The 25,469-nt window shown below is 50.6% G+C and overlaps 1 protein-coding gene across 1 annotated transcript in view; it reads right to left on the reverse strand.

Annotated features, from left to right (window-relative positions):
• DISP3 (dispatched RND transporter family member 3) overlaps positions 1-25,469 on the reverse strand; it is a 103,536-nt gene that overhangs the window by 14,001 nt on the left and 64,066 nt on the right. Inside the window, 2 exon segments of the mRNA XM_055704386.1 lie at positions 1,186-1,405; positions 2,584-3,520. Of these exon segments, the coding sequence (XP_055560361.1) occupies positions 1,186-1,405; positions 2,584-3,520 (1,157 nt within the window).

Genomic DNA, 25,469 nt, shown 5'->3' on the forward strand with positions numbered 1-25,469 from the left:
AAGCAGGCTCTGAGCGGAAGTAATCCAAGATAATTTAACCAGGAGTACAATAACACTGCACCGTGGGAGGCTATCAGGACCCTGAGCTTCAGAACTGAGCCTTGGCCCCAATTCCCTTTGGGCTTCCAATAACGGCAGCCCACTCTGCCAGCCCATTGCCGAGAACCCTCTGTGGCTGCCGGCTTTCAGGGCTGACAAGGGCTGCCGGCAGTCGCTCTGCTTTTGAAGATCAGTATCCCTTCGTTCCGGGAGCTATTGAAATTCACTGGAGCGCTGGAAACTGAGCAGGTACACTGACACTGGGACTCACTGCCGTCCCTCAGCTACACGGATACCCAGCTACTCTTTTAGCTCTATTTTACCATCTCCCTTCTCACAAGCACTGAGCAAAGCTCTATTCCACCACAGTCATACAGACCTGGTGGTGAAAGAAGACTGCATTTCCTGAAACTCATCCTGCCCTGAAACTCCCTTCCCCATATCTCTATACAAAGAGCAAACACTTCTGAAAGGAGTTACACTGGCATGAGAAAAATCAGAATCGGATCCACAAGTTGATGCCTTGAGTAAGAATCATTTCATCCCCCGCATCAGACCAGCTGGGGCCAAATTCAGACCAGGAAGGCAGAGAAGCAGCTCTGTTGGAGTCCATGGAATTGGACTTGTGAGATGGAAGCAAACAGGTCCAATGCCAGAGAGGGGCTGAGTAGAAAGGCAGGCACTGGATTCAGTCTTTGGCTCCCTTTCATTGCTTCTATTGATGTCTCTGGCATGTTGCTGCAGTAGGAAGTGGCATTAAAGGGAAGCATATGAGTGGTTTTCTGCCATATGCTCCCCACCCGCACGCACAGCACCATGGCTGAGCTGAACTTCAAAGGAGATGGTTTTCCTCCTTCGTCTGGAGCATTACGCCACGGCCACTGTATGAGACTGACCCACAGTCCGAACTGGCACGCCAAGCCTTCTGTCCCAGTGCCTCCCCGGCGAGGCTGAATGCTGCCTGGCTCAGAGCAGAGCAGGCACGTCTGTCCTGCGTAAACCTTAAGGCAGAGCCTGAACACGCCAAAGGGCCTATTCCATCCACTCCTTCAGTGCAACAGAAAGCACCAGCCCCTCCAGCCTCTGCCCTTCCCTGCTCGCACCCATTCCCAGCAAGGCACCTGCCCTGTCTGCATGCCCCCTCACCTTGTGGACTGCTTGGCCAGCATGGCCACATAGGTGATGACAAAGTTCTGGAACTTGCGGCGCTGCTCCTCCCAGCGGTCCTCCACTGAGTAGTAGTTTGGCAGTGGTGCCCCAAAGAGGATTTCGCTCCGCAGCAGGGAGCTCTTCATGTTCTCAGCAGACAAGCCCTCATCCACATACCAGTAGAATTCAGGGTGGGTCATGGCCAGCTCCAGGGACCCTGCAGGAGAAAGCAGGACCACATTTGTTAGGTCCTGCCTAGTTGATGTGGCAAGGCACAGGGTCTAGTCTGACAAAGGGAAACTGTTGCCACCCCACAGAGAGCAAGGAGGGCTGGGAAAGCTGGACCGTCAGACTCACATTCCACTTCTGCTTTGTGACTCTGCTTGCGATGTTGCCTACATGCAGTTCCCCATCAGGGATGCATTTTCCACCGACTGATCTGAACCGCAGCTCCCCCAAGCAGCAGTGCACTCAGCATCCCTATCAATTTGCTCCATCACAATGGGAAGCACATGAGCTAAACAAAGCCCATGGGAAGATAAGGGGTCCTGGCTCCACTGAGAACTGGTACCTCTGCCAATTGATGGTGTGAGGGATGCAGAGATGGAGGTACTCAGCTAGTTTTGAATAAGAGACATTGCCTGTCTATCCCAAAAATCCAAGTTCCCTTGAGTTCACACCAGAAAGACCCAGAAACTATGCTCTTTCTTGTTTTAGTAGCAGAACTGTTACTCACACTGGAACAGATGGAGTTAATTCTTTGCCTGCTCCTTGTATGGCTCCTGGACAGCTGTCACCTGCAGCCTGTGCTCAGGAAACAGATGGAGGCTTCATCCCACAGCCACATCACACCCACAGGCTCCTCATGATTCACCTCCTTTTTACCATCCAGAGCCTCTGCTCTACTAGAGGAACACAGTACGGGGTACGGAGCTGGGAACAGGAGGCATGGCCCTCCTCCTCTCCTTATAGGAGCCTTTCCACCTGTGACTCACAAGCTGCTTTCCAAGCTCCAGAACAGCCCACAGACCTTTCATCTGCTCTATAGCGCAGGGAATCTCATCCCGATTGTCTATCCAAGACCTGACATTCCTCTAGTTAACCATAGTAATTTACAGGGGACATCTGTACAATGCAGGGATCCCCTCATTTGTCCTTCTTGCTGGCCTGTTGGGGCCTGCATGACCCGTGACTGCAGTTATATGGGCTTTGCTGAAAGGGTTGAAAAGGGGCCCTAGCACAGAAAAGATGATTCCTCAAGGCACGACATCGCAGTATCTTCCTCTCTGCACAAGGCGGTCAGCCTTCTCAGCTGCACACCCGTCAGTGACTGCCTGAATTTGCAGGAGATGCTTGCCTTAAACATGCAGCCCTCGCCAACAGCCCTCAGCCTACCTTGGATGTCAGCAAGGTCTTGTCCCATGCCATCATAGTAGATCTTCCCTCCTCTCTCAGTGGGGAAGAAGTAGGTCATAAGAGAGCTGGGAGGGGAGCAGTAGGAGTAGGAACCCAGAGGCAGGTCCTTCAGGACCTCATGGGGCTTCCAGCAGAACTCCCGGAAGCGAGGGTGGTCCATGATCTTGCGCTCAACCTCATGGATGGTAACCAGGCGCTCAGTGGTGAAGATGTTGTTTTCAGAGTCCCCCCGAGCCAGAAAAATGAGCTCAATGCGCCAGTGGGCATGTGTCTGTGTGTTGGTGCTGATGTAAGTGCCGGAGTAGTCCCAGCGTGGGGCACCCCTCCCGATTCGGGAAGTCCGGTTTCCAGGGTTCAGGTGGGCATGGGGCTTGGGGGAGCTCATCCTGCCCTCCAAGGTGCTGCGCTTGACCCGTGCGCCAACCCTGAGACGGGAAGCATTGAGATGAAGCTGCTGGAGCTGCTCGAAGATGAGCCTCTGCAGGGTTTCAGAGGTAAAGTCAGCCAAGTCCCGGCGGTTCCTCCCCCATGACCCAAACTGGGACTTGAGGGCCAAGGCCAGTGCATCAAAGCGCTGAGAGGACTCGTGGTTGCGAATCTCAAAAGCATTGTAGGAGATGTCAATATCCAGGGCTGGGTAGTGGAGGAACATGACAACAGCAAGCACAGCAGGGATGGCACAGCCCAGGAAAAGGATGAAGCCAGCGCAGTACGGGTTGGTAAATACCCAGCCAACAATATTCCAGAAGCCAGACACGGGCAGTGTGACACGCAGTGGCCTGACTCTGCATGGGCTTTTCCCACACAACAGAGCACCCTCTCGCCTCTTCCGGGAGCTGAAGGCTACCTCTTCATCTTCCTCATCTAGCCAGGCGTCCTGTAACAAGGGGTCATCCTCTGTGTCCATGTCCAGCACCTGCGCAAAGGGATAGGAAAAAAGCAGTCAGTAAGGCCCAGCAATGTGTCACTGGGCACAGCCATGAATCCACAGCGGCTGCCGAAGGGTCTCAGCAGCAGAGCCAGGGAGGGAGGCACACTCCAGCTCTCTCAGCCCTGCACACTCAGCAGCAAAGCATGACCCCTCTCAAACCCCGCAGATTTGCTACAGCCACTGAAAGAACAGGCTCACCATGGGATATCCCACACCCTGCCTGGCACAGAGGGAGAATTTCAAACTACTGCCAGAGCACTGAGGTCTGGGGCTGGAGAGGGCTCTGCATGGCTCCGGGAACACCAGGCATGGAGATGGCAGGGAATTCACAGTATGCTGCTCAGACTGCAGCAGCAGGAACGTTTAACTAGCTAATCTGGTTGTCAAGGCCAGGAACAGTTCATGGCACCAGATGAAAAATGCAAGGGACCCTATTTTCCTTTCCTTACACACGGCAAGAGATTTTTCACCAGCTATTGATAGCTGTGTTTATCTTTCCCACAAAGTGTGCATGTGCACACACAACCAGAAGCACATGCACCCACACCTGCAGATGCATATGTATGCACACGCTTGCACATACCAGCCCCCATGGAGAACTCACTGTGACCCTGCTCTAGTCCCTGAAGGGCTCTCCACCACCAGCATGGGAAGGGAAAGGGCTGAACAACCCTATTTTCCTTCCACCCTTGTGGGACATTGTTTATGGAGTAGGTTTTCCTTGTTCTTCTGGAACAGCCAGGAAGCAAAAGCAGTTACTGTCCCCAAGGGAACCAGAAGGAGGAAACTCTCCCTGGCCAGCCCACGCTTGTGCAGGAAAGGAAGGGAGACTCCCTGGGAGGTGCTCTCCTTTGCACAGGTCTGCCAGCACACATAGGTCCTTAGATTTTCCCACGTGCCCCTCCCAAGCCAGGAAGCCCCAGGTGGTGGTCCCCAACAGCAAATCCCAGAAAGCCCAGACCCTGTAAGCATCACTCCCATTCCCAGCAGCCATGCCAGCAGCCCCTGCTCGCTACATGAATGAAGAGATTCAGTTTGTTACTTGACCCTGACAGTTGCAAGCAATTTACACATAAGCCAGAAGCAATTTACCAGGTTTGCTACTACTAACTAGGGTTTCTATTTCAGCAGGACTTAGATCATCAGGAAGATGAACTGCCAGCACCCCTTAACTCTAGGTCCTCAGAAGACCTCGAGATGCTGGAACTTGGACCAAGAGGAAAAGCAAAGTAGCAGAAACGCTCCTTGGCAGAAGAGGGATGTGCAAAGGAGCAAGGGCCACAGCAGTCTCCCTGGCTCTGGTCAGCCTGGGTGATGCCTGTGGCTTTGCTCACAGGGGGTTCACAGATGCTACAGCAGCTCCCATGGGACTCACTTTGGTCTGGATAGCATGTGTGCTAGGCTGGGCAGAGCACTTCCAGCACTGCAGACCCTGTGGAGAACAGGCAACCTCTGAGCTCCAGCCCCCCTGCTCCTGCCCACACTGAGGAAAGCACAAATGTTGATCAGTGGCCTTAATCTGCAGCTCACAGTCTCAAAACATCCCACCCTTCCTGCCAGTGGGAGTGCAGGGCCTCTCCCAGTCCCTTACCGTGGCTGGGTTCATGCAGCTGGCTCACACACCTCGGCCAGGCTGTACAGCGCTGTGTGGGAGGGCACGTAAGCGTACGCTGAATCCACCTCCTGCTCTGCAATCCCACAGTACAAAAACAGATGGGCACCACTGATGGCAGATGGGCACAGTCTCTCTTCTGCCAGATGTCTCACCCTCAGGAGGCTAAGAAATGGGGTGAGGAGAGGGTGGCTCACAAAACTGCTGTGTTGTTTCCCCCCTTCACGTGTAGGGCTGTTAGCAAGAAGAAAGCACAGAGGGGTCTTTTCAAGTCTCTGGAAAGGTTAGGAGAAATCTAGCTGCTTTTAGGCTCCATTAAAATTTTTTTAATATTCAGGATGCAAAATCGTAAGCAGCCAGGGAACATCTGAAAGTTTCCCTGAACAGCCATGCATCACTGTGTGCGCCTCAGGCATGGGAGCAAAGCCAAGAGCATATGAGCAATGCTGCCCATGGCAGCTACTGGCCTGCAGGTGCTCCTCCACCCAGCTTCATGGGATGCACACCCACGTGCTCTTGTGTTGTTGCTTAGAGCGCCTTACTTGCCCCACGACAGGCAAGAGGCCTTCCCATGTCCCTCAATCTGCATATAATCCTCTTCCAGCTGCTCCTGACTGCAGTCCCGCCTTCTCTCCCACACTCCATGCTGCTCCCAAACTTTCCCCACAGAGCAGCCGTAACTCCATCAATGCTGACAAAACAGTGGAGGGCAGTGACATCCTCCTATGTGTCCAAAGCCCGCTGACATGCTAGCCCCCCCAAACACAGCACTGTTGCCAGCCCCAGCTCACAGGTTGCCCCACACTGCTCGCCTCTGCAGACAGGCAAGCTCAGCACACGCAAGCCCTTGGCCAGTGACACCCACCTATCACTCGGCCGACAAGTACTGTCGTCCTTCTGCCTCTAAGAGACAATCAAGCTACAACTTCAGCTCACATTAGCAGTGCAGACTGGTGCTGCATGAATGCAGGTGCAAAGCTCACCCATCCCACCTGTACAAGTTGGTGTGTGCATGCAGCTACCTCCGCTCCACCCGGCTGCCCCTTCTCCCACTGGCCCGGGCTCTCCTTCGACAGAACAGAGTTACTGCAAGACCTGATCAGCATATGTATTCTCTCTTCAGAATGAGAGGTAAAGACCCATAATAATTTCCCATTTATTGAGCTGCTGAGAAGGAGGGAAAAGATTCTAGTCCTGAAACAGAATGGCCTGCACGTGCCAAGAAAGGGAAATGAGAGAGACTGAGATAGTAATAAGCCAGCAGAAAAAGGATCATACCAACTTCTTTTTTTAACCAAGCACTAAATCCTCAACTCAAGGGATCAGATGTCAGGCATCTCCCTCTGGCTCTTCCATCCACTCTCACGGTGACTGCAAAACCCACCTTATAACAGGTGGACACCCGCAATGCATGAAGGCCAGTGCATGCTGCCCTCTGAAGACTGGTACAAATTCTGATGCTGGTGTAATCCCCAGCACAGCAAGTGCTGGAAAAGCCCCAAGATTATACGCACTTATGTGAGAACTGAGTCAGGGAAGAATCAGGACTTGGTCCAGGCAGAAAGGCAAGGGCAGGGAGGGAGGCACCTGGGCTGTCCACGCGGGGTAAGCGTGTGCATGCATCCTGCCCTAGTTCCGCCACAGCTCTGAACTCCCTTCAAAAGAGTTTGCCACATAATTCAGCTGCAAAGCCAGACAGCTCACTTAGCATTGCCCCTGGGACTCGTCTGGCTTTACCGCCTTCATCAGATCCTGCCTGGGTCAGGATGAAAGCTTATCCAATCCAAAACATGGCAAACTCAATTGGCAGGGGAGATAAACCCTAAAATCAGCCAGAAGGGGAGTGAAATGCGTTTTTTCTACTTGAATTCTACTTGGGGGCTGGCCTGTTTTCCCTCTACCACTTCCCATACTACCCAGGGACTCCCAGCACTGAAGCATGGCCCAGTTACTTTTTCACTTCCAGGATACGCACAGCGGACCTAATCCTGCATCCCTCAAAGCTCCAGGCTGTCATCACACACCCAGTGAAGGACAGACCCTGAACTGGCTGCTTGGGCAAAACCAGCTCCTCAAGCCCTCGGAGCCTGCAGCAGCTCCTGCTTCCTGCACAGCCATGCAGCGGCCGACTGGGCGCACTGATGGCCAGGGCAGAGCAAGGGGCAGCTCTCCCCAGGGTACCCGACAAGGGGAAGACGTGGGGCCCTTTCCCTTCCCCACACTACCGTGGTATGGATGAAGTCCAACAGCAGGGTTGCAGAGCTGCAGAGCTGCCTACAGCGAGTATGCTGCGAAGCGGGGACAAATCTCAAGCCTTTTGCCTAATGGCTGCATAGAATCCACAGCTGCTGCGCTGCTCCGGCAAAGCTGGGCCTGCACAGCTCCTGTTCAGCTCACCCCCTCCTAGCCTGGCGTTGGCACATGTTCACCTGTGCTGCCTCACTCCTTCAGCCAGCCAAGAACCACCTGGGGATGGGGAAAGAGGAAGCGGGGAGAGGCCAGCGAGCTGCTGATTCAGCAGCACAGCTGAGCTTGGAGGGATGTTGTAGAAAACAGAGCTGGAAAGGGAGGGTAGAAGGGGGATTCAATAGGGGAAAGGAAGAATTAGCCTGTAGTACAGTACATAAAAAGCCTCCTCCCTTAGCATTCAGTCTTCAGACTGCTGGGCAGTTTCAGCACCATCCCAGGATGAAGGTCCTGCCTGATCTGAAGCTGTGAGTTCAGAAAATCCATCACAGCGAAGAGACATATGGCCAAAGAGACTCACATCTTCCAACCCTGTGTTGGTACAAAGACACACAGCTTTATGGAAGGTACCAGTAATGCCAGGATCCAGCTGATGACCTGGTTTGCCTCCTGGCAGCTGCAGCGGCAGTGTGGAAACATGACTAGGAGGAAAACAAGAAAGGCCTCCTTGCCAAGTCTATTTTTTCAGTGCCAATGGGCACTTCTGTCCAGAGGAGCATAGAGGCTATCTCACATCTGATCTGAGCCACGCTGCCAGCCCTGCACACCAGACAACCTGCAGCTGAACCTCAGCACCATGGCCATGAATACCACCGGTGCCCAATTGAAGAGGCTTACCCTTTTCCTTCCTGGATGACTATCACAGAGCAACCAGTGGCTGGCAGACTGGGCCTCCAAGCCCCTTGGTATTTGCCCTTCTATCTAACCCGGGCATCCTCCACTTCTTGCTGCAATTTACCAGTCTGACTGGATTCATGAATTAAGGATTTAAAGCACTGTAGGGCGATGGAGCACAGGGTAGGAATAATTATGACTCCTGTGAGCCTGACACACAGCAGAAAAGAAGGGACAAAGCCAGACCTGGGAGACCTTTAGATCAGCAAGAGTTTTGTCCTTGGTAGCAGCAGGTGGGATCCAGCTCAGACCCCAACAGCCCTGCAGGGCTTGTCATTCACTTGCACCCCAACCAGGAAAATCCCCCATGCAGCTCCCACATGACAGAGGTTTTTTTCAGTAAAATCTAGGATAGAAGAAAGTCATTGACAAGTTGGGGAGAGGCAGTGACAGATGAGGAAGCTAATTACACCCGACCTGACTAATTAATGCTGACTTTCAGATTAAAAAATCCTCACTAGTGTTCCATTTCAATTACTCAGTTGTTCCTTCTTACAGGAAAAAGGAAGCCTTGTGCATCAGCAAGCTAGAAAGAAACAAGGAAAGAAAGCACAAGGCTAGAATGGGAGGGAAAGACAATTTCTGTAATATGGGAGATTCCTATCGACAAAATAATTAAACTTCACATTCATTTCTCCCATGGGCAAAGCTTTCAGAGCAGAACTAGCAGTTTTATGGTCCTATTTGTATTCCTCAAAACTCTTGGAGTTTCTACCAAAGGCCGCTTTAGGCCCCTTTGTTAGCTGTATAAAGTTCTTCTAAGAGGGAGAGAAATAGCCTTTCGTGCTTGTAAAATCATCCCAAGAGCACCCAGCTTCTGAAAAAAGCCACCTCTCTGTAATGATGCTCAGCTGACAGCGTGGATGGACACAGTGCCCCCCAGGCCCTGTTGTACTAAGGAACGCTGTACAAAGCTCTGGCTTCGTAAAACAACCAGAGGGCATCATTAATGTACACCCACTCTAAAGCAGGGCACCACAGTGATACTCGGGACCAGAGTTTTGCTCTGCACTTGAATCACTGAGACCGGTCTAGAAACATCACTTTAAAAAAACAACGCAGAAGGGCTTTCTCAGGTCCCTGCTCTCCCTTTATCAACACAGCTGTAACTGAGTGCATGGAGTAAGCTGTGTGCTGCCCTTTGCCAGTGCAGACTGCCTTTCATGAGTGGGAAAAATGAAACCGTAAAGAGGAATTAGATACGATTTCTGGGCCCCTAAATGGAGGTCTGACTTTCAGAGGTGTTGCAGTCCTTCCTGGGAAAGCAAAGCTGCCCCAGGACACCTGAGACTGGGCACCTGAGCCTGAGTCTCCTGAAACACTTCTGAAAACACTGGCTTGATTCAGCCATTGACTAGAACCTGTGCCTGAAGATACAACACAGGACCTGTTTTAGTGGAACACAAGCCCAGAGATGCACGTGCTGTTTAAAGGCACTGGTTTAAAGCGCTGGTTGGGCTGATTGCACCACTATTAATCAAGCAGGTCTGCTTATCCAGCTGTACAGCACAATGCAGCAACAAGGCTTTAATCTATTTGCTTTCTGGGCCCTTTGCATTTCCCTTCCCATTTGCTTTGAATCCTTCGATAAGATACACAAAAACATTGCCAGACCCCAGGCATTTTCAGATCAGAATGAAATCAGAATGCTCTAGCAGCACAGTGCTGTTGGAATTGCAACACAATGATGCAAACATGTTTGCTGGGGAAAAAGTTAGATAAAATTATCTTAAAATATATATATTTAAAGCTCTATTGTCTGCAATTGAACTTGCCCACAGGGGGCAAGACAACAGATAGGGCTATATACAGGATGGAGGACTGTCTGATCTTCCAAGCTTTATGAAGTACAAGCATGCACAGTCACTCCTAAACAAGGTGTCCTCCTTCACTGCTAACTCTCCTGCCCTTCCTTCCCCCTACAGGCACTCCTACACCCCAAGATATGAGCAGCTGGAAATGGAAAGGAACAGTCAGATTCAATGAACTTAAAGGTCTTTTCCAACCAAAATGATTCCATGATCTATCAACCTGCTTTCAGAATGGACAAAGGGCAGTTAGAGCACTCTCAGCCTACGATATCAAGGATCTCCTGCCTGCACCTGCCTGCTATGCCAGGTGTCTGACAAGCACTGATTAGATCTACTCATAATTGCATGCCAAAAACAGTGTGGAAAGATTAGCTGCAAAGTCAAGCACTCACCAGTCAGGAAATGCCAAATTCAGGGCTGACACAGCATCCTTAATTTGCCCCCCTTCTGTAAACGCTTTGCCGTGCAATTTTTCTTCCAAGCTCAGTGTCTAAAGGCAAGACCTCTGCCCTCCACCACTGCATGCGATAGACGATGCTCCCTGAACCCACCAGCTATTTGCTACCTTGTTCTCTCCTCATTGTTCAGTGTGTGGTCTCACGCCTCGCTTCCTGCACGCTGCTCATGCCTGGCTCAGAGGCAGAATTATTAATTTCCTCATGAGCTTTTCAGCACTGCCTGTCACGACAGAGTCTGAAGGCTGAACAAACAGGACTGAACTGAATCTTCTCTTAGCATCTCTGAGAAGGAGGGGGTGGTATAGTCCGCATGTGACAGATGCGGGAGCTCAGGAGATCAGAAAGAAAAAAAAAAAAAAAGAAAAAAAAAAGAAAAAGAGATGTATTTTGGCTGCCTAGTTTGACACACACGATACCCAAATTCTTGGAGTGCACAGCACGGCACAGATGGAGGCTGTGCAACAAACTACAAGCTCGGCTTTGTTCTGCGGGTACAATTTGAGCTGTAATGTGAAGCATAACCATTGCTGTGCAATGTAACCCCTACACTGGTGAGGTACATCCAGCCTCCACAGGGAGAGCCAATTTCACACAATCTACGCTAACCAGTGACATGGGTGCCAGTACCTGGCACACCTCAGAAAGGCTTAACAGTGCCAGAGCACAAGGACCATCAGTTCCCTCATCCCTCCTCACCTCTAACCTGGCCGTGTGGACAAGGAACAGGGTGGAGAAAGGAACTGCAAGATTACTATATGGGGAAAGCACAGACACTGGTTTTAAAAGGCATTTGCTCTGTGATTGCGTGTGCAGGCAGTGCCTTCTCACACAACAGACCGAGAAGAACAAGGTAACCTTACAGTTGTGATCCACACAAGGTTGTATAGCAAAAGCAAAAAGGAAAGCAAAAGCAGCTCCACTGTGCTTTGCTAGGAGTAAGATGCCTACAAATAAGAACTAGCGCAGCCATCCGAGTTTCCTATTTTAACATCACACTTTTCCTGAATGTTTCCCGAATTAGGAAAAAGAGCGATCCCACAAGTTTGGATCAGGGGGAGACCTTCATATGGCACTATTTTCGGAAACAGAGGCAGCCCCACCACTGCTCCAGCAGGCTAACCACAAGGTCTGTCCTGGGGTGCTATTTCCTGAATGACTCAAGGAAGAATCTGTATCCTGACGGATTTAAAATAAAAAAAAAAAAAACATATTCAAAAGGACACCATACATCGCCCCAAAACACTTGCTTCCAAGTACTGAAACTAGCACTTTTCAAAGGGTAAGGTCACCAGATTTGTTGGCATCAAACCACGCATGTTTGGTGCCCTGCCACCCCAGGATTGCTGCAGAGGTAAACCCACATAAGAACATCACTAACATGCAGGTCATTGCCAAAGCAAATTCATTTCCTGATAAAGCAATTTGCTCCTGGTTATTGTAACTAATGATTGTAGGTGTTAGAAGACAGCTTCTTGGTTATAATCTCACAAAACATGCCTCGCAGCCTTGTGCCACGTCTACCACTTGAGTTACTTGCTTGTGTTAATGATAAGGCCTCGCTGTCACTCAAGCATGTGGCACTTGCGGGTTTCTGCACAGACGCCAAGCAAGCTGAGCCTCTGATATGCTTCAGAAATGACTCACCTAACCACTACAAAAATTACTTAGATTTTGTCTGAGCTTCAGCCACTTGCTGTTGCTAAGTAAAGGGCTGGCTTCTGGATCAGCTGTGTGCTTTGGGTGCTGCCACACAGCCTTCAAAAGCCCCCCGGACCCACCTCCCGGAGACCCAAGATCACAGGCTTGTTAAAGGCGCGTGGATTTCCACACTCCAGTGTCTGCCCCTGGGCACCTGTGTTCACAGCAAAGCCTTTACAGATCATTAAATACAGATGGCTGCCACAAACCAGGGCCTTGTATTATTATCCCAGGAAGCGTCACTCGCTCCAGGAAGGAATCTTAGGCCACGGAGAGGATTCACCCATTCCCAAGCCCCTGGAATAAACTGCCATCCCCCCAAATGCTGTGTGCTGCTCTTTCATAGATAAACTCAAGCTTCCCAGACCACTGTCACCCCGAAAAGGAAAGCCAAGTCCTGCTGTCAGCGCCTGACAGTCATTTATTATTCCACCCTGTGCCCAAGCTCCCCAGTTTACGTCACTGTGGGCACTGATAGCGCTCTATGCTCAGCTGCATTTCCCAGCTCTGACCCTGCTCCCCACACCTGCTCCTTGCAGCAGGAGGAAGTATGAAGACAAGGGCTGGCTGTGCACTCTTCTCCATCTGCAGCTCCCCAGCAATAGCCTGCTTGTGTGCACACTCTGCTTCTGGGACTAATCAAAACACCCTCTCCGAAAGGCCCCTCTCCAGAGTCTCCCCATAAGCTGCTAGTTCATCACTGGGAAGGAGGAGGGTGATTTCTTCCTCACCGTGCACACGAGCTGCTTTCTTGCCAGCAGCCTAAGTGGCAGTTTGTGCCGATGGGATTTTGCTGGTTGTGGTGCTGTGGGCAGCAATACGAAAGCTGAGGCAGGAATGCCAACCTGTGCTGCCAGTCCTTCTTGTCAGCCACAGCATAGGCAGCTTTTCATCTCCTTGCCACTCCAACATAAAAAGCACAATTAAGGCTAAAAGGAAACATTGCAAGTACTCCCCTTCACCTGAAGTGTCTGTATTCAGCCAGCTCTGCTCCTCAAACTGACCTTCCAGGAAAAGGAAGCACAGGGAGAAAGTCCCACCTGCACATGGGTCTGAGTCATACGGCTCAAGAGTTTCTCACTCCAGATGCTACCTTGCCTCACTCTGATGGATCTAAAGGTCTTGCCTTTTTGCTTCTATAATTTGTTGACATCAGAAAATGCCAGATTCAGAACAGAAAGGCTGTAAGGACTGCAATCTGTGGTGGGGACACAGCTCCCATGGCATTTCAGTCATACTCAGTTCTTCAGCAGGGCTTTCCACGTACTGGCATGAAAGAGCCATGGATGATGCTGTAGTCCTCTTATGAGGGAGCAGAACACATCTCTAAGGTTGTTCATGCACCATTCCAGCTGCATGCACTGACCTGAGCTCATCTGTGGCATAGATATGGCCTCTTGTTTCCGAGAATATGAGGGCCTGAATTTTGGGGAGAATTCATCCTAACAGTCACTACAGCTGAGTGGGAATAACTGCAGCAAACCACACTACTGTCACCCATGAACAACTTACTATTGGATCAGGAGGGACTCACAAAGTAGGTTGTAGCTAGCTGGCTCTCAGAAGCCTACAAAGCGGGAACTGAACAGGTATGTCTTTCTTACCTCCCACACTTCTCTCTCTCTGAAGCATATGCAGCCAGCTGCTCTCCTCCCATGAAAACCTGGTGCTTCTGGAATTAGATTAATTAGCACTGCTTTTTCATCTTCCCAGGATCCGGAAGAAATCTGAAAGCAGACATGTAAAACCCAGAGACTGGAGAGCCTCCAGTGCCACAACTGACTGCTCCAGAGCAGGACCCGGGTGAATACAAGGCTTTTCAGAACAGAGGGGAAACTTCCTGAGGGGATGGTGAGGTTGTGGAGACAAGACAAGATGCCCGAGTGCCTACACAGCACGTCGGCAGATCCCCTGCCAGTACAAGGACTTAAAGCTTACTGCCAGCTGCACCAACCATGCAGAAACTCACATTAAATGTTACCGCAGCTCAATAAGCACAGTCCTGCAGACCATTAGCAGAGGAGGGGGCAGGGTCTCAAAATAAGCAAACTGGTTTAATGACACATTAATCTCAGGGAGAGTCCAGGATGCTTCCTAATACAGACAAGAGACGCTAAGAGCTGGTTCCTGTTAGTCCCTGTGCAAAGGAGGGAAACGACGCTGGTTACGGCTGCCAGAAGCTGGCCAGTGAAGCCATGTCTATAGGATGCAGATTTAGGCCATCAGGACTGAGCTCAGAGCAGCAGTGTCCCTTCCCTCTTCCCTGTCCCAACACGGACCCAGAGGGCCGTGATCTAAGCCTAGCCCAGGAGCAGTTCAGAAAGACACAGATGCCACCATTGTCCCTATTCCCCTTCTACCACCAAAGATTCAGAGATTAACAGTCCTGTGAGCTGCATGAGCTCAGCAGCTCCTGAACAGCAATTGTCCAGCCCAAAGGATACCAAGGGACTGCCATCTGGCAAAGGATCAAAGCATTTCAGGCAATTGTTCCCAGTTCCTTACTGCATCCCAGTTTCAGCCAGGCATTCACAGGCTGAGATGCTACCTGTGCTAACCGTATGACCAAGTCCTGCAGTTAAAACACAAAAACAAAGGAAACATTTATGGCTTTGCTATCAAGTTTTTCTAGCTTTCCTGTGGCAAATCACATCATCTGCTTCTGAGCTGCCCTCATGTTCTAGAATCAGAGACCCCATCTTCCACCCTTTCATAACGTGCCTTGTCCCAAAGCCTCCTGGAATTCTCCGCCACAAGCAAACACGGAGTAATGCTTGCATAGACATTTGTAAATTGATTTGCAAAGGGACTCACTCCACTGCCCTGTGCTGTGTCTGGCCCTCTGGAAACCAGCCCCAGTTGGCTGAGTAAAGGGACAGCCTCACTGCAGTTACTCCCTGAATCAGCCAGAGGAATGGGAACGCAAACAGTACCAGGATCTGCAACGTAACAGAATAGATGGGGATGTAGGCAGGTGGTATACACGCAGGAATAAATTCAGCTGCGTGTGTGCCAAGACTCGGATCCAGAAGGAATGACCTCCCCCACAACACATCAGAAATACAAGAAACAGCAAGAGGTCTGTAAAGAAAATGTCATCACAGTCTTAACTTAATCTGTTTCTGCTACTTACAGTATAGCTCTCTGTTATTGGAATCTAAATAAGGTCAAATGCTTTACTGTACCACTTCCACAGAAACCTATGCTATGAACTCTGCAGTTAGTGTGAGGTAACCTTCTCCAAGGAAATAGTTCAACGTAGCAGATTTACAGGAATGAAGCTTCTTTTCTTCAGCTTAAGCAGTGCCACAGGGGATGAAACATTTACCTGCTGATATATCTTGTTTCCAGTTGTCATAGGCTGGTGTTTTATAGCTCCCTATGATGCTGCAGTGTTGCTGCGGTGCCCTGTGCACAAGTATACCGACATCGGTGACAGGAGTGAAACGGACCAAAGAACACCCAAGACCACAGCTCAGTTGCCCACTCAGTTGTCTCACTGAGCCCCATATTAAGTGACAGAGCTGAGATGTAAGGGTTAGGACTGAGAGAAAGGGTAGCCTTGGAAGTAAAATTCAATTTGGATGTGGGAAAAAAAATGTCTCAAAGCATGTATATCAGTCTGAAACACACTGTTTAAAAGCATGGCCATAGATTTGACACTCGGGAGAGTCCAAGGCACAGACATTGCTCAGTGGGTCCCGAAGAGCCACAGACTGCAATGCCTGGGCCTGCAGCTTGGAAATCCCAACTGCTGGCAGGAGGCACCAGAAGGAGCAGCTTTCTGTGCTGTTCAAGAACCAGCCCAAGCTTTCCAGCAAAACAGATTTAGGTTTCAAAACAAGCTGTTGTCTATATTGTCCAGACTCACAGCCCTCAGTTTAAATGGAGCCCACTGTTTTATTGAGTCACTTCCATGCTCTTGTAGGCCTGTCCACCTTTCCATTTCAACTCAGCCATAAAAATTGGCTTGGAGATTACACTTGGCGCATGAGTTGTTAGCTGGAGAGCAAGTGGGAGGGTATGCGAGGAGGGAGGTGGAAGGAAAGAGATGGCAGAGAAAATATGGAGACAGAGGATCTGGCTGGGTTTGATTTGCAAGCAGGAGTCAGGGTTGCTTTGGGCTTTTCTCAGGCACATTCAAAATGCCCCATTGGGTTCTAGTTCAAATCTCAGTTTGCAGCCCCATCTTCTTCATGTATTCATTTTTTCCTTGTTAAAAGAAGGGGGGGAAAAAAAAGAAGACAAATTACTTGATTCAGAGAATCAAGTGTGCTGCATGTTCAGCAATACCCCAAGCAGTAGAAAGGATTAGGTGCTGGTTTGGGTTTTTTTCCAAATTGTCTCCACAGACTTTAATACAGCATTCAAAAGCAATTCATTCTCAGCTCCTGAGTGCAAACCTGAGCCAAGAAACAAGTCAACAGACAGCACACCCCCTTAGGAGCAAAGAGCACTTTGCATTTGTGCATGATATCAGCTTCTATCAGAGACCACATAAACCCTTTGCAAACACCTATCAGATCCAATTTCCTTATTCCTCTAGGGAAACAGGTCAGATCATATGCAAGTTTATAAATTAATTAAGCACAGCTCCGCAATCTAGCTCCAGCTCTGCTGGAATTCAGCCATTACTTTTGCTGACTTTAACAGAAGCTAAGTACAGACCAGGCAAGTTACAACTAACATTATTAAGTTTTAGTTGCCATTTGGGGAGCAGCAGCCATACCTACAACCCCAGTTAACAGTGACACAATGCGGGTGCCCAGAAACCGCGGCATCCAAAACCTAGAGTAGCCTTTGCTACAGCAACCTTCCAGATCTGTTCAAGATTTGTGGCAGAGCAGCAACAGGACCCAACTCTTCCCAATCTCCCCATTAGCAGACACCCCAGCTCCTCCCATGCTCGATGTCATACCTTATAAAGGAGTTGATACCCAGCAGGGGCCTGTAATGCTGACACATGAATTTCCTTCTCTGCTACTGGTCTGCAAACACACAGGTCCTTTAAGAACATGAGAAGGCAGGGGGAACAGGGCTCCTGTGATACATTTTTGTAGATTGACTGTGAAAGGAACAATGTACTGAGCCAATGCTCCTGGAAATGAAAATGCCAATTCAATGTAGGACATTTATTAAATATATATGTCACCACAAATAGATGAAGAAATAGAGAATCTGTGACTTGCTAGCCCAATATCAGACAGCCAAGTGAGCTCAGAGTAAAACTAGAGAGCTCCCAAAACCCTGCTCTGTGTTCAAGCCAAAGAAGTTTCTGCTATGCAAAAGTAAGACAGGAAGAAAATCTGTGGCAACATCATCAGGCAGGATACCCTGAAGCCTCTACAAGTCCACCCACATTAGTTATCTTAGCAGGCAGGTTCTGGGCTGGCATTCCCAGTAACAAATCCAAAGTGACTTCACTGATGTGACTGCATTTACACAGAGCGAGCGAGATCGCAGCTGCAGAACCAGGCCCAGAAGCCATATCCTGAAGTCCAGGCAGAAAAATGATTGTCACCTCTGACTCTCCCCCATAAAGACGCAGACAGTTAAGGCCAGCAGCAGTTTTAAGAACCAGACGACTGCCAGTATGTCTTTCACCCCCTGCAAACACATTGGCCTCTCCCCCTTCTCCACTATTTATGTAACAAGCACTGCCGCGTTCTATTCAGGAGGAGTTGTTCTCTATTAACAGAGCTTGGCAAAGATCAGGAATTAACTGTGCCAACTTTCAAGCCTGCTGCCTTAAGGCAGATGGCAGGGAAAGCATCCCAGAGTTGCTCCCCAAACCTCTTCTCCCAGCAAGCAGAGATAACAAAACAGGAAGACAGGGTCAGGTATGAGTGAAGCCCTAATTTCAGGGCAGCAGACAGCCGCTGCCTGGGGTGCCCTGCTTTGCAATCGGCGTGCTTGCTTCCCCATGGACCAGCAAAGCCCACTGCACTGCCAGTGCCACAGGCTGAGAGCAAGGGCACAGCTTTCGCTGGAAGTTTTATACTGCCAGAGTTACAACAAGAAAGAGGAGATGCTTGGCCTCTCCAAGTCAATGATGCTGCTGTCAATCAGCACTGCTTATGACTAGCACTGAACTGTACCTTTATGGGAAAGCAAATCACCCCAGGGCAGCTGGAAGGACAGGATTCCCACAGTTACCGTGACCCACGGCATAAAAAAAGAGCTGTGGTTGCAGAGCATCCTCTGCTTCCCATCAGCAGAAGATAGCTGCTCTGCCATCCCCACCACAAAGGGTGCTCCCAGGAGCAGTTCCAGTGCCGGGGTTTTCAAATCACCCCCAGGAAGGCAGAATGTACTCAGCCACTGGCAGGAACAGACACAAGTGGACTCCTAAGCTGTGGAGTGGCGAGTGTCCAGTCCTGGTGAAGTCTGTATGACATGCAAGTGCCTTGTTCTTGCAAAAGGAGTCCACCATCCCCAGCTCTAAGCAACCAAAATTAAAGCTTTGAAGCTCGTTTTGCCCAACTTTCTATGTCTATTTTCTCCCATTAAATGAAGCACTCCAGTTATTAGTCTTTTCTGTTTTTCAATACTATAAAAGTATGACTCAATAGCTATGCTGAGACCTCAGAAAACTCTCATGGTGCTGCAGAGGACACTTGGTGACAGCATGACAGGCAAGAGGGTCATAAATAATATTCTACCGGGTGCTAATTCAGACAGTTGTTGTAGCTCATGCCTGAAGCATGCTGCCATCAATGGGACAATTTACAAACTCACAATTAAGCCCTTGCTGAAACATATTCTGGGCTGGGGTCAGTGGAAAGTCTCTTGCTGACTTCACCCAGAGCTGGATTAAGCACTTAACTCTTATACTGTCTCCTCCATGTTCCTGAATTATTCATTAAGGGCCAGGCACTGCAATCCATACTCACACTGCGCTTAATCTGTCCTTTAAATTGACTTGCATTAGTCTGAGTCACAGGCACCACAGCACCTTACTCTTTAAACAGTCTCACTGAATGCAGCAGAGCTATTCATGAAAGAAGGAACTCCTCTGCGAGAGGAAAGGAGGCAGGATCCAGCCCTTAGAAAAGACATCAGTAAGGCTACACCTCAGAAAATTCACCCTGGTAAAGCTGCATCAAGATGAATGAACTCAAGTAAATCTGTGTGAAATCAATCATTTAAAGAGATAGCCTGTTCTCTGGTATCACAGGGGAGACATAAGGGAGTGCTAGAAACTAATATTTCATTGTTCAACTTCATCCCAACGTCTGGAAACACATTCTCCTGCCCCTGGCCACACATTCACGGAGCCAAATAGCAACTTGCACGCACACCTTGTGAGGACTGCTATCTCTCTATAGAGGGAGAAACAGGGAGGTGTGTGGAAAGGAAGAAGGCAAAGGACATGTTTCACTCCTCTTGACTGGCACAAAAGGAACAAAAAGTAACAGGTCTTGCCACCAAGGAGGTAGCAAGTACCCACACTTACCAGCAACTCTTCCCTCTGCCAGCCTTGCAGCTTCCAGTAGCCAAGCCTCCCAGACCACAGTACTGCTCAGGTCCTGAAATCCCCTGAGGCGACTTAAAGAGCAGATAAACTGGCATCACAGAGGAGAGCCCATTACAGAGTAGCTTTCACCACTGAGCCCACATCTATAGTCTGATACTTTGAAACAAACAATGGATAAAAAAATAAGCCAATCAGGTAAGTGAAAGGAGAAATCTTGTGCATTACATTGAGAAATGTAACGAGGTTTGATTTTTTAGAATGAATTAATCTGTTCAATTCTCATTTATGTCAGTGCTTGATAAGATTAGAGGATTAAACCAACTGTATGCTAAATGCTTCACGCTAAACAGTCTTGCTAGGATTTACTGCATGTTGGCATGCACAGAGACCATGGCAGCATCACCCCAAGACCCTGGGACTCACAATAGGACCTGTTCAAAATTCAGAAATAATAATAATAATAAAAAAATAAAATCACAGTTTATCCAGATTTTCCATATGCCGACAGGGTATGAACTCCTATCCCTCTCCAGTTTCAGTCAAGCTTACTTATTAAGTACTTGTACCCAACAGGCAAGTCTTTGTATAAGCAGCACTTATCTCCGAGCACTGGCATCACAAGAGGATTTCAGATGTGCTGCGGTTTTTTGGATGCAAATTGTTAACACTGTATGCATACCCTCCCCCAGGGCCATACCAAAATGCACACAGCCTGTCACCCTCATGCTATACAGTTACATATATGTAAAGTCCTGCACAATACAGCTTGGTAAAAACACGTGTCATTGACAGTTCAGAAATTACAGATACAGAGGCAAAGTTCTCCTGTAACTTAACCACTTTTTCTATTGGCCTGACAACAGCATTTGTGATGTTTAATTCATTAATACTGAAGAAATATAAGATCCTAGGAGTCGTGGCCAAGGACATACCAGGAATTGAGAGAATTTTTAGCACCTAGCAAACACATTCTCCCCAAACACCTGAAAACTATCTGGAATTTCACACTGGTGAAATCCCTCCTTTCTGTGCCCCCAAATTACACTGAGCCAGTCAGATATTGTCACTTCACTCCCTACAAGTGCCTTACTCCACCGTTGTAAAGAAAGGTTATGCACAACAAGGGTATTTGTCAATATAGCCAGGAGGTAAACCTAGACAGCGTCAGCGACTTCAGATGGTGGCGGCTGTGGGTTCTCCCCGCCCCCCCCCCCCCCCCCCCCCCCGAGGATGAATTTGGCCCCGTATGGTGCAGAAACTGAATCACAATCTTCATCGCAATGGGCGATTGGAACAACGCTGATGTTACTTCCCAAACATCGGTCTGGTTCTCACATATGATACTGTTATATATTGCTCTGGGTCATTTGCCCCTTAGCTGTTCCCCACGTGTGTCTATGTGAGATGGTCACAAATGCTGATGACAGTTTCCCCGTGAATCATTTTTCTACTAGACAAGCATTCTCCCTCCACAGTGTTTTCTCCATGGGAGAACAGCAGGTATTCACAGGGGCAGCAGGAAGAAAGGAAGAACGGATCTTCTATCATATTAAGCATTTCCATTCCAACTTTGTTGTCTTCTTCACTCACTCAGGTCTGTTTTATTCCAGGCTTAGGGAACCAAACTATAAGGCTACAAAGGGGTAAAGAGACTGGCTTGATGAGTCTAACCTCTGAAGATGCATCCAGCGTGATAAAAGAAGTGTAGCTATTGAAACATCTCCCTTCAATACAGTTACTGTGTTGCTAGGTTTCCATCTAGACACACAGCCTAAAAGAGCAATCAAAGAAAGCTGATGCTGTGGATAATATCTTTATCAACACTTCACAAGGTTGTTGGGGAGGAAGAGGGAAAAATATTGTCCCCGAGCAAAGTTTTACTGGTGAGAACAGAAAGCTAGTTTCAAAATCTCACCTAGATTTTTGTGGGAAAATTGTTTTTAAGAAATAGAGCTTTTAGGGTAGCAGATTTTATGTATATCAGCATGTGGCTTTGTGAGCACAAAGTCTGTGTGTTTATTCTGTCATTTGAATTGTAAAAGTACTTCTCTTCCAATACAGAAGTCCTCATCCCACTTGACTCATATGTCTTGCAGCTGCAGAAGAGGGCATGCATCAGCCTTGTTTGAAAGGAACTTATTTGCTTGCACATTACATTAAACCCTAAAAGGCTTAGCACAGCTGTCAAAATACTATCCTAATAATTGCATAAACTAAGGTTGCTAACCAGCACACTGCTGTGCCTGTGCATAAAACAAAAGCGCAGGTGACACAAGATGCAGCAGTGAGGTAGATGCAAGGTCCTACACATGCCTGAGGGACCTGCCACTCACCTTACCCTGTCTGTCCCAGAGGTTTTTGGTTATGCTCAGCTGCTACCCTTCACCAGTGCTTTCCAACACCGGACAGTGGCAGCCAGACCAACTCTTTTGGTTTGGTCATCACCGAGTAAGAAAAAACACCAAAGAGTCCATTTTCTGCAGGAGACAGGCTGTTTTGCAGCATGCCTTTGCAGACCACCTGGACTGGCAAAGGCCCAGGAGTGGGCTGCAGCTCGGACCGATGCTCAGCGATGCAATGTCCTTACTAAGTGACCCGGGTAGGAAAAGGCCAGTTCCTTTCAGGAAGGAAAATTTCCTTTTTAGGCAGGAAAAGTCAATGTCTACACAAGCCAGTACGAAACAGGAGGGTTACTTTACACGTGCCTGGTACATGAGTCTCTACATCTTTAAAGCAAAGATCTGACAGCAGCTGGTGCCAGAGGTGAGAATCCTGCCTGGCTGGACCCGCTAACAGCCCTGAGCGGGGGGACGCCTCTCTGGCCCTCCCCTCCCCAGGGAAGCAGGCCAGCCCTCCGTGCTGCCAGGGACACAAAGCCGCTCAGTTCTGCGCCCAACTTTCCCCCAGGAGAAGAGCCCTGCTGCAGGCACCGCTCAATCGGCTCATTATAGCGGCCGCCCCCCGGGAGACGCTCTCCTCCGCGCGCATTCATGAACTCTCCAGAGCTTCCAGGGAGAGTTGGCTGCACACACAGCTGCGGGATTCAGCTGTTGTATTCGCAGAGAAAAAAACAAGGGGGGGGGGGGAGGAGGGGGGGGGGGTTGGAGGGATTAAAAAAAAAAAGTAAACAGCGGAGTGGGGCGGAGGGGAGTGCTGGCAAGCTGCGCGCTCCCTTACCCACCGCGTTCACGGCGGGACCCGGGAGCCCGACCGACCCCCGGCACCTTCCCGGGCAGCGCCGAGCGCCCGGGGCCGCGCACCGCGGGGCTGGCTGCGCCCCCCGGCCCCCGCCGCGCCGCGCCCGCAGCACTCACCTCCGCCCGCCCGGGCGGCCGCGGGCTCGCAGCGATGCCGGGGCAGAGCCGGTGCGGCGGTGCGGGCTGCCCGCCCTGCAGCGCGGCGTGCCCCGCTCCCGCAGCCCGCACGGCCCCGCCGCCTGCCAGCGGCGCGCCTCAGCCGCCGCCGCCGCCTTTTAATGCCGCTCTGCCCTGCGCCGCGGCCGGCTGCTAGCACTGCCCGCCGGCCCCCGGGGGCGGAGGGGCGGGCGGCCGCCAGCCCCCACCGCTGCGCCGCGGAGCGGTGCGGAGCTCCGGGCGCGGCCGCTGCCCGCTGCCGCCCCGCCGGGCTGCGGGCGGCGCTGCGGCCGCGCTATAAACCCTGCCCCGGGCCGGCCCCCGGTGCGGCGGCGCCGCGAAGGCAGCCCCGCCGCGGGGGGAACGCCGGGGGGGCAGCCCCGGCGGGGAGGGGGGCACGCCGGGGAGGGGGGCAGCCCCGCCGGGGGTGTGTGTGAACGCAGCCCCGCTGGGGGGGGGGCGGCAGCCTCGCCGCGGGGAGCAGCCCCGCCGGGGAGGGGGAAGGCAGCCCCACCGAGGGGGGCGGCCTCCTCGGCCGGGCCCAGGTGTGCGGCACAGCGCGACTCCGTACCGGAGCAGGCGGGTAACGGAGCGGCCGCCTGGGCCGGGAGCCCAGGATGCGCTCGGAGCCGCCCCGGGATTGCCCCGCCCGCCGCAGAGGCAGCTCGGGCTGCCAGGCTGCCGTCCCGGGGCGAGGGGTGCCCTGTGGAACAGGCTCCGGACTAGGGGCTGGGAACCCGGCTCCGCCAGGGTGGGCACCCCCACCCCCCGCTCCCGGTACAGGCACTGCCACCACACCGGTACCAGGCAGATCTTGGAACAGAAACTGCCAGAAACTTTAGCAGCAGCTGGCCAGTGCGGCAGGTCCCCCCGTGTTAAGAGCCAGGGCTCTAGGAAGGACTCATCTGGCTCCCTTGCTGGCGCTCTCACCGCTCGATACATGCTCCTTATAGGAGACACCTATATGTACTCAGCAGCAGAGGTATGCAGCAACGATCCCTCAATTAAGTGGGAGTCATTAAATGGGAGGTGGCAAGGCTTACTAGGGTAGTAGAGAAAATCCGTTTTAGATATTCACACTCGCCCCTTATGCAGCTAGGCGTTCGCAGCTGGTCGCCTAACCTGGCCATGAACCCTTGCCCTGGCTTCCAGGGGTCGAAGGAGTCCTGCTTGTCATAAAGACATCCCTGAGTACAGGGGCTTCGCTTAGTGTTGACAGAAGGCCTCTAAGACTGTTGGATACGGTGGTCTTGCGTTTTATTTATCGTGTGCTCCTCTGTGACTTGCTCTGGTTTTGAGGCAGGGAGAGGACATTTCCCCCGTCCCTGGCCTGTTTACCGGGGTGGCCTGGTACTGCAGCGTGGGGTCCTGCAAGAGCAGGACATCAGTACCTTGCTGATGGAAATTGCCTTTAATCCAGCTACATTACAGAGCTGACCTAAGCATGTTTTGCCCAATATTCTTGCTTATTTGAATGTTGAGGGTACCTAGGGAAAATATCTGTCACCCCAGTTTTTAGATAGATTTGTCAAGTCAGTAACAGAGCGCAGCATGGTAAAACAGGCCCATCACCTGAGCCTGTCTCCCGGCAGGCAGCTGTGTCAGAAGCATCGTGCTCTTTCTGGTACACTGCTTAGAGCAAACAGGAAGCCTGGCAGACAAAGCCAGGCCATCATCTTCGTTGTGGGGCTCCAAGGAATGCAAATTTAATGAGGCTCCTGAAGTAAAATTGCATTCCACCAGCTTCGCGCATTTCTGCCAATGATGGAGGTTTCTGCAGAGAATGTGATGGTGAGGGCTTAGCAATATTGTTGAAAACAGCAAGTGTACAGTAAAGGGGAAAATCGCTTTTTCTAACTTTGCGGTGGTGTGAGCGGAGCCCACGCTGATGTGAGGGACAGTGCTCGATCAATCACACAGCAGAGCCCAGCAAACTGCGGGGAGTTGTCAGTCAGCACTGTGTATCAGAACTAGACAATAACACGATTCTCCTCGGCAGTGTTTCCAGCAGCCCTCCAGACACAGGCACACATGTATGAGCCCATCCTCAGCCCCCTGCTCCCCTCTTCGCACAAGCATGCAGCGCACCAAGGCCTGCGATGCACACAGGGCCGGACAGACCCAAAGTGATGCTGACACACCTGCTCACAGATGAATCATACCCATCTCTCCACAGGCAGAAGTACATCAACTTGACAGCTTTAGCTTTTAAAAATTGTACATTGTTTTCCCACAGCATAAACACATGACAGCTTCCTTTGCCACACACGTGCCACAGAGCTATGCTAGCCCTCAGTTGAACTAGAAGTTTCTCCTGCTGTGTTAGCACCTACAACATATGCAGGAAGAATATGTCTTTCCCTGTCAATAAAGAGACACTCAGA

This window comes from Falco cherrug, chromosome 3, assembly GCF_023634085.1.
Source record: "Falco cherrug isolate bFalChe1 chromosome 3, bFalChe1.pri, whole genome shotgun sequence".
Lineage (NCBI taxonomy): Eukaryota > Metazoa > Chordata > Aves > Falconiformes > Falconidae > Falco > Falco cherrug.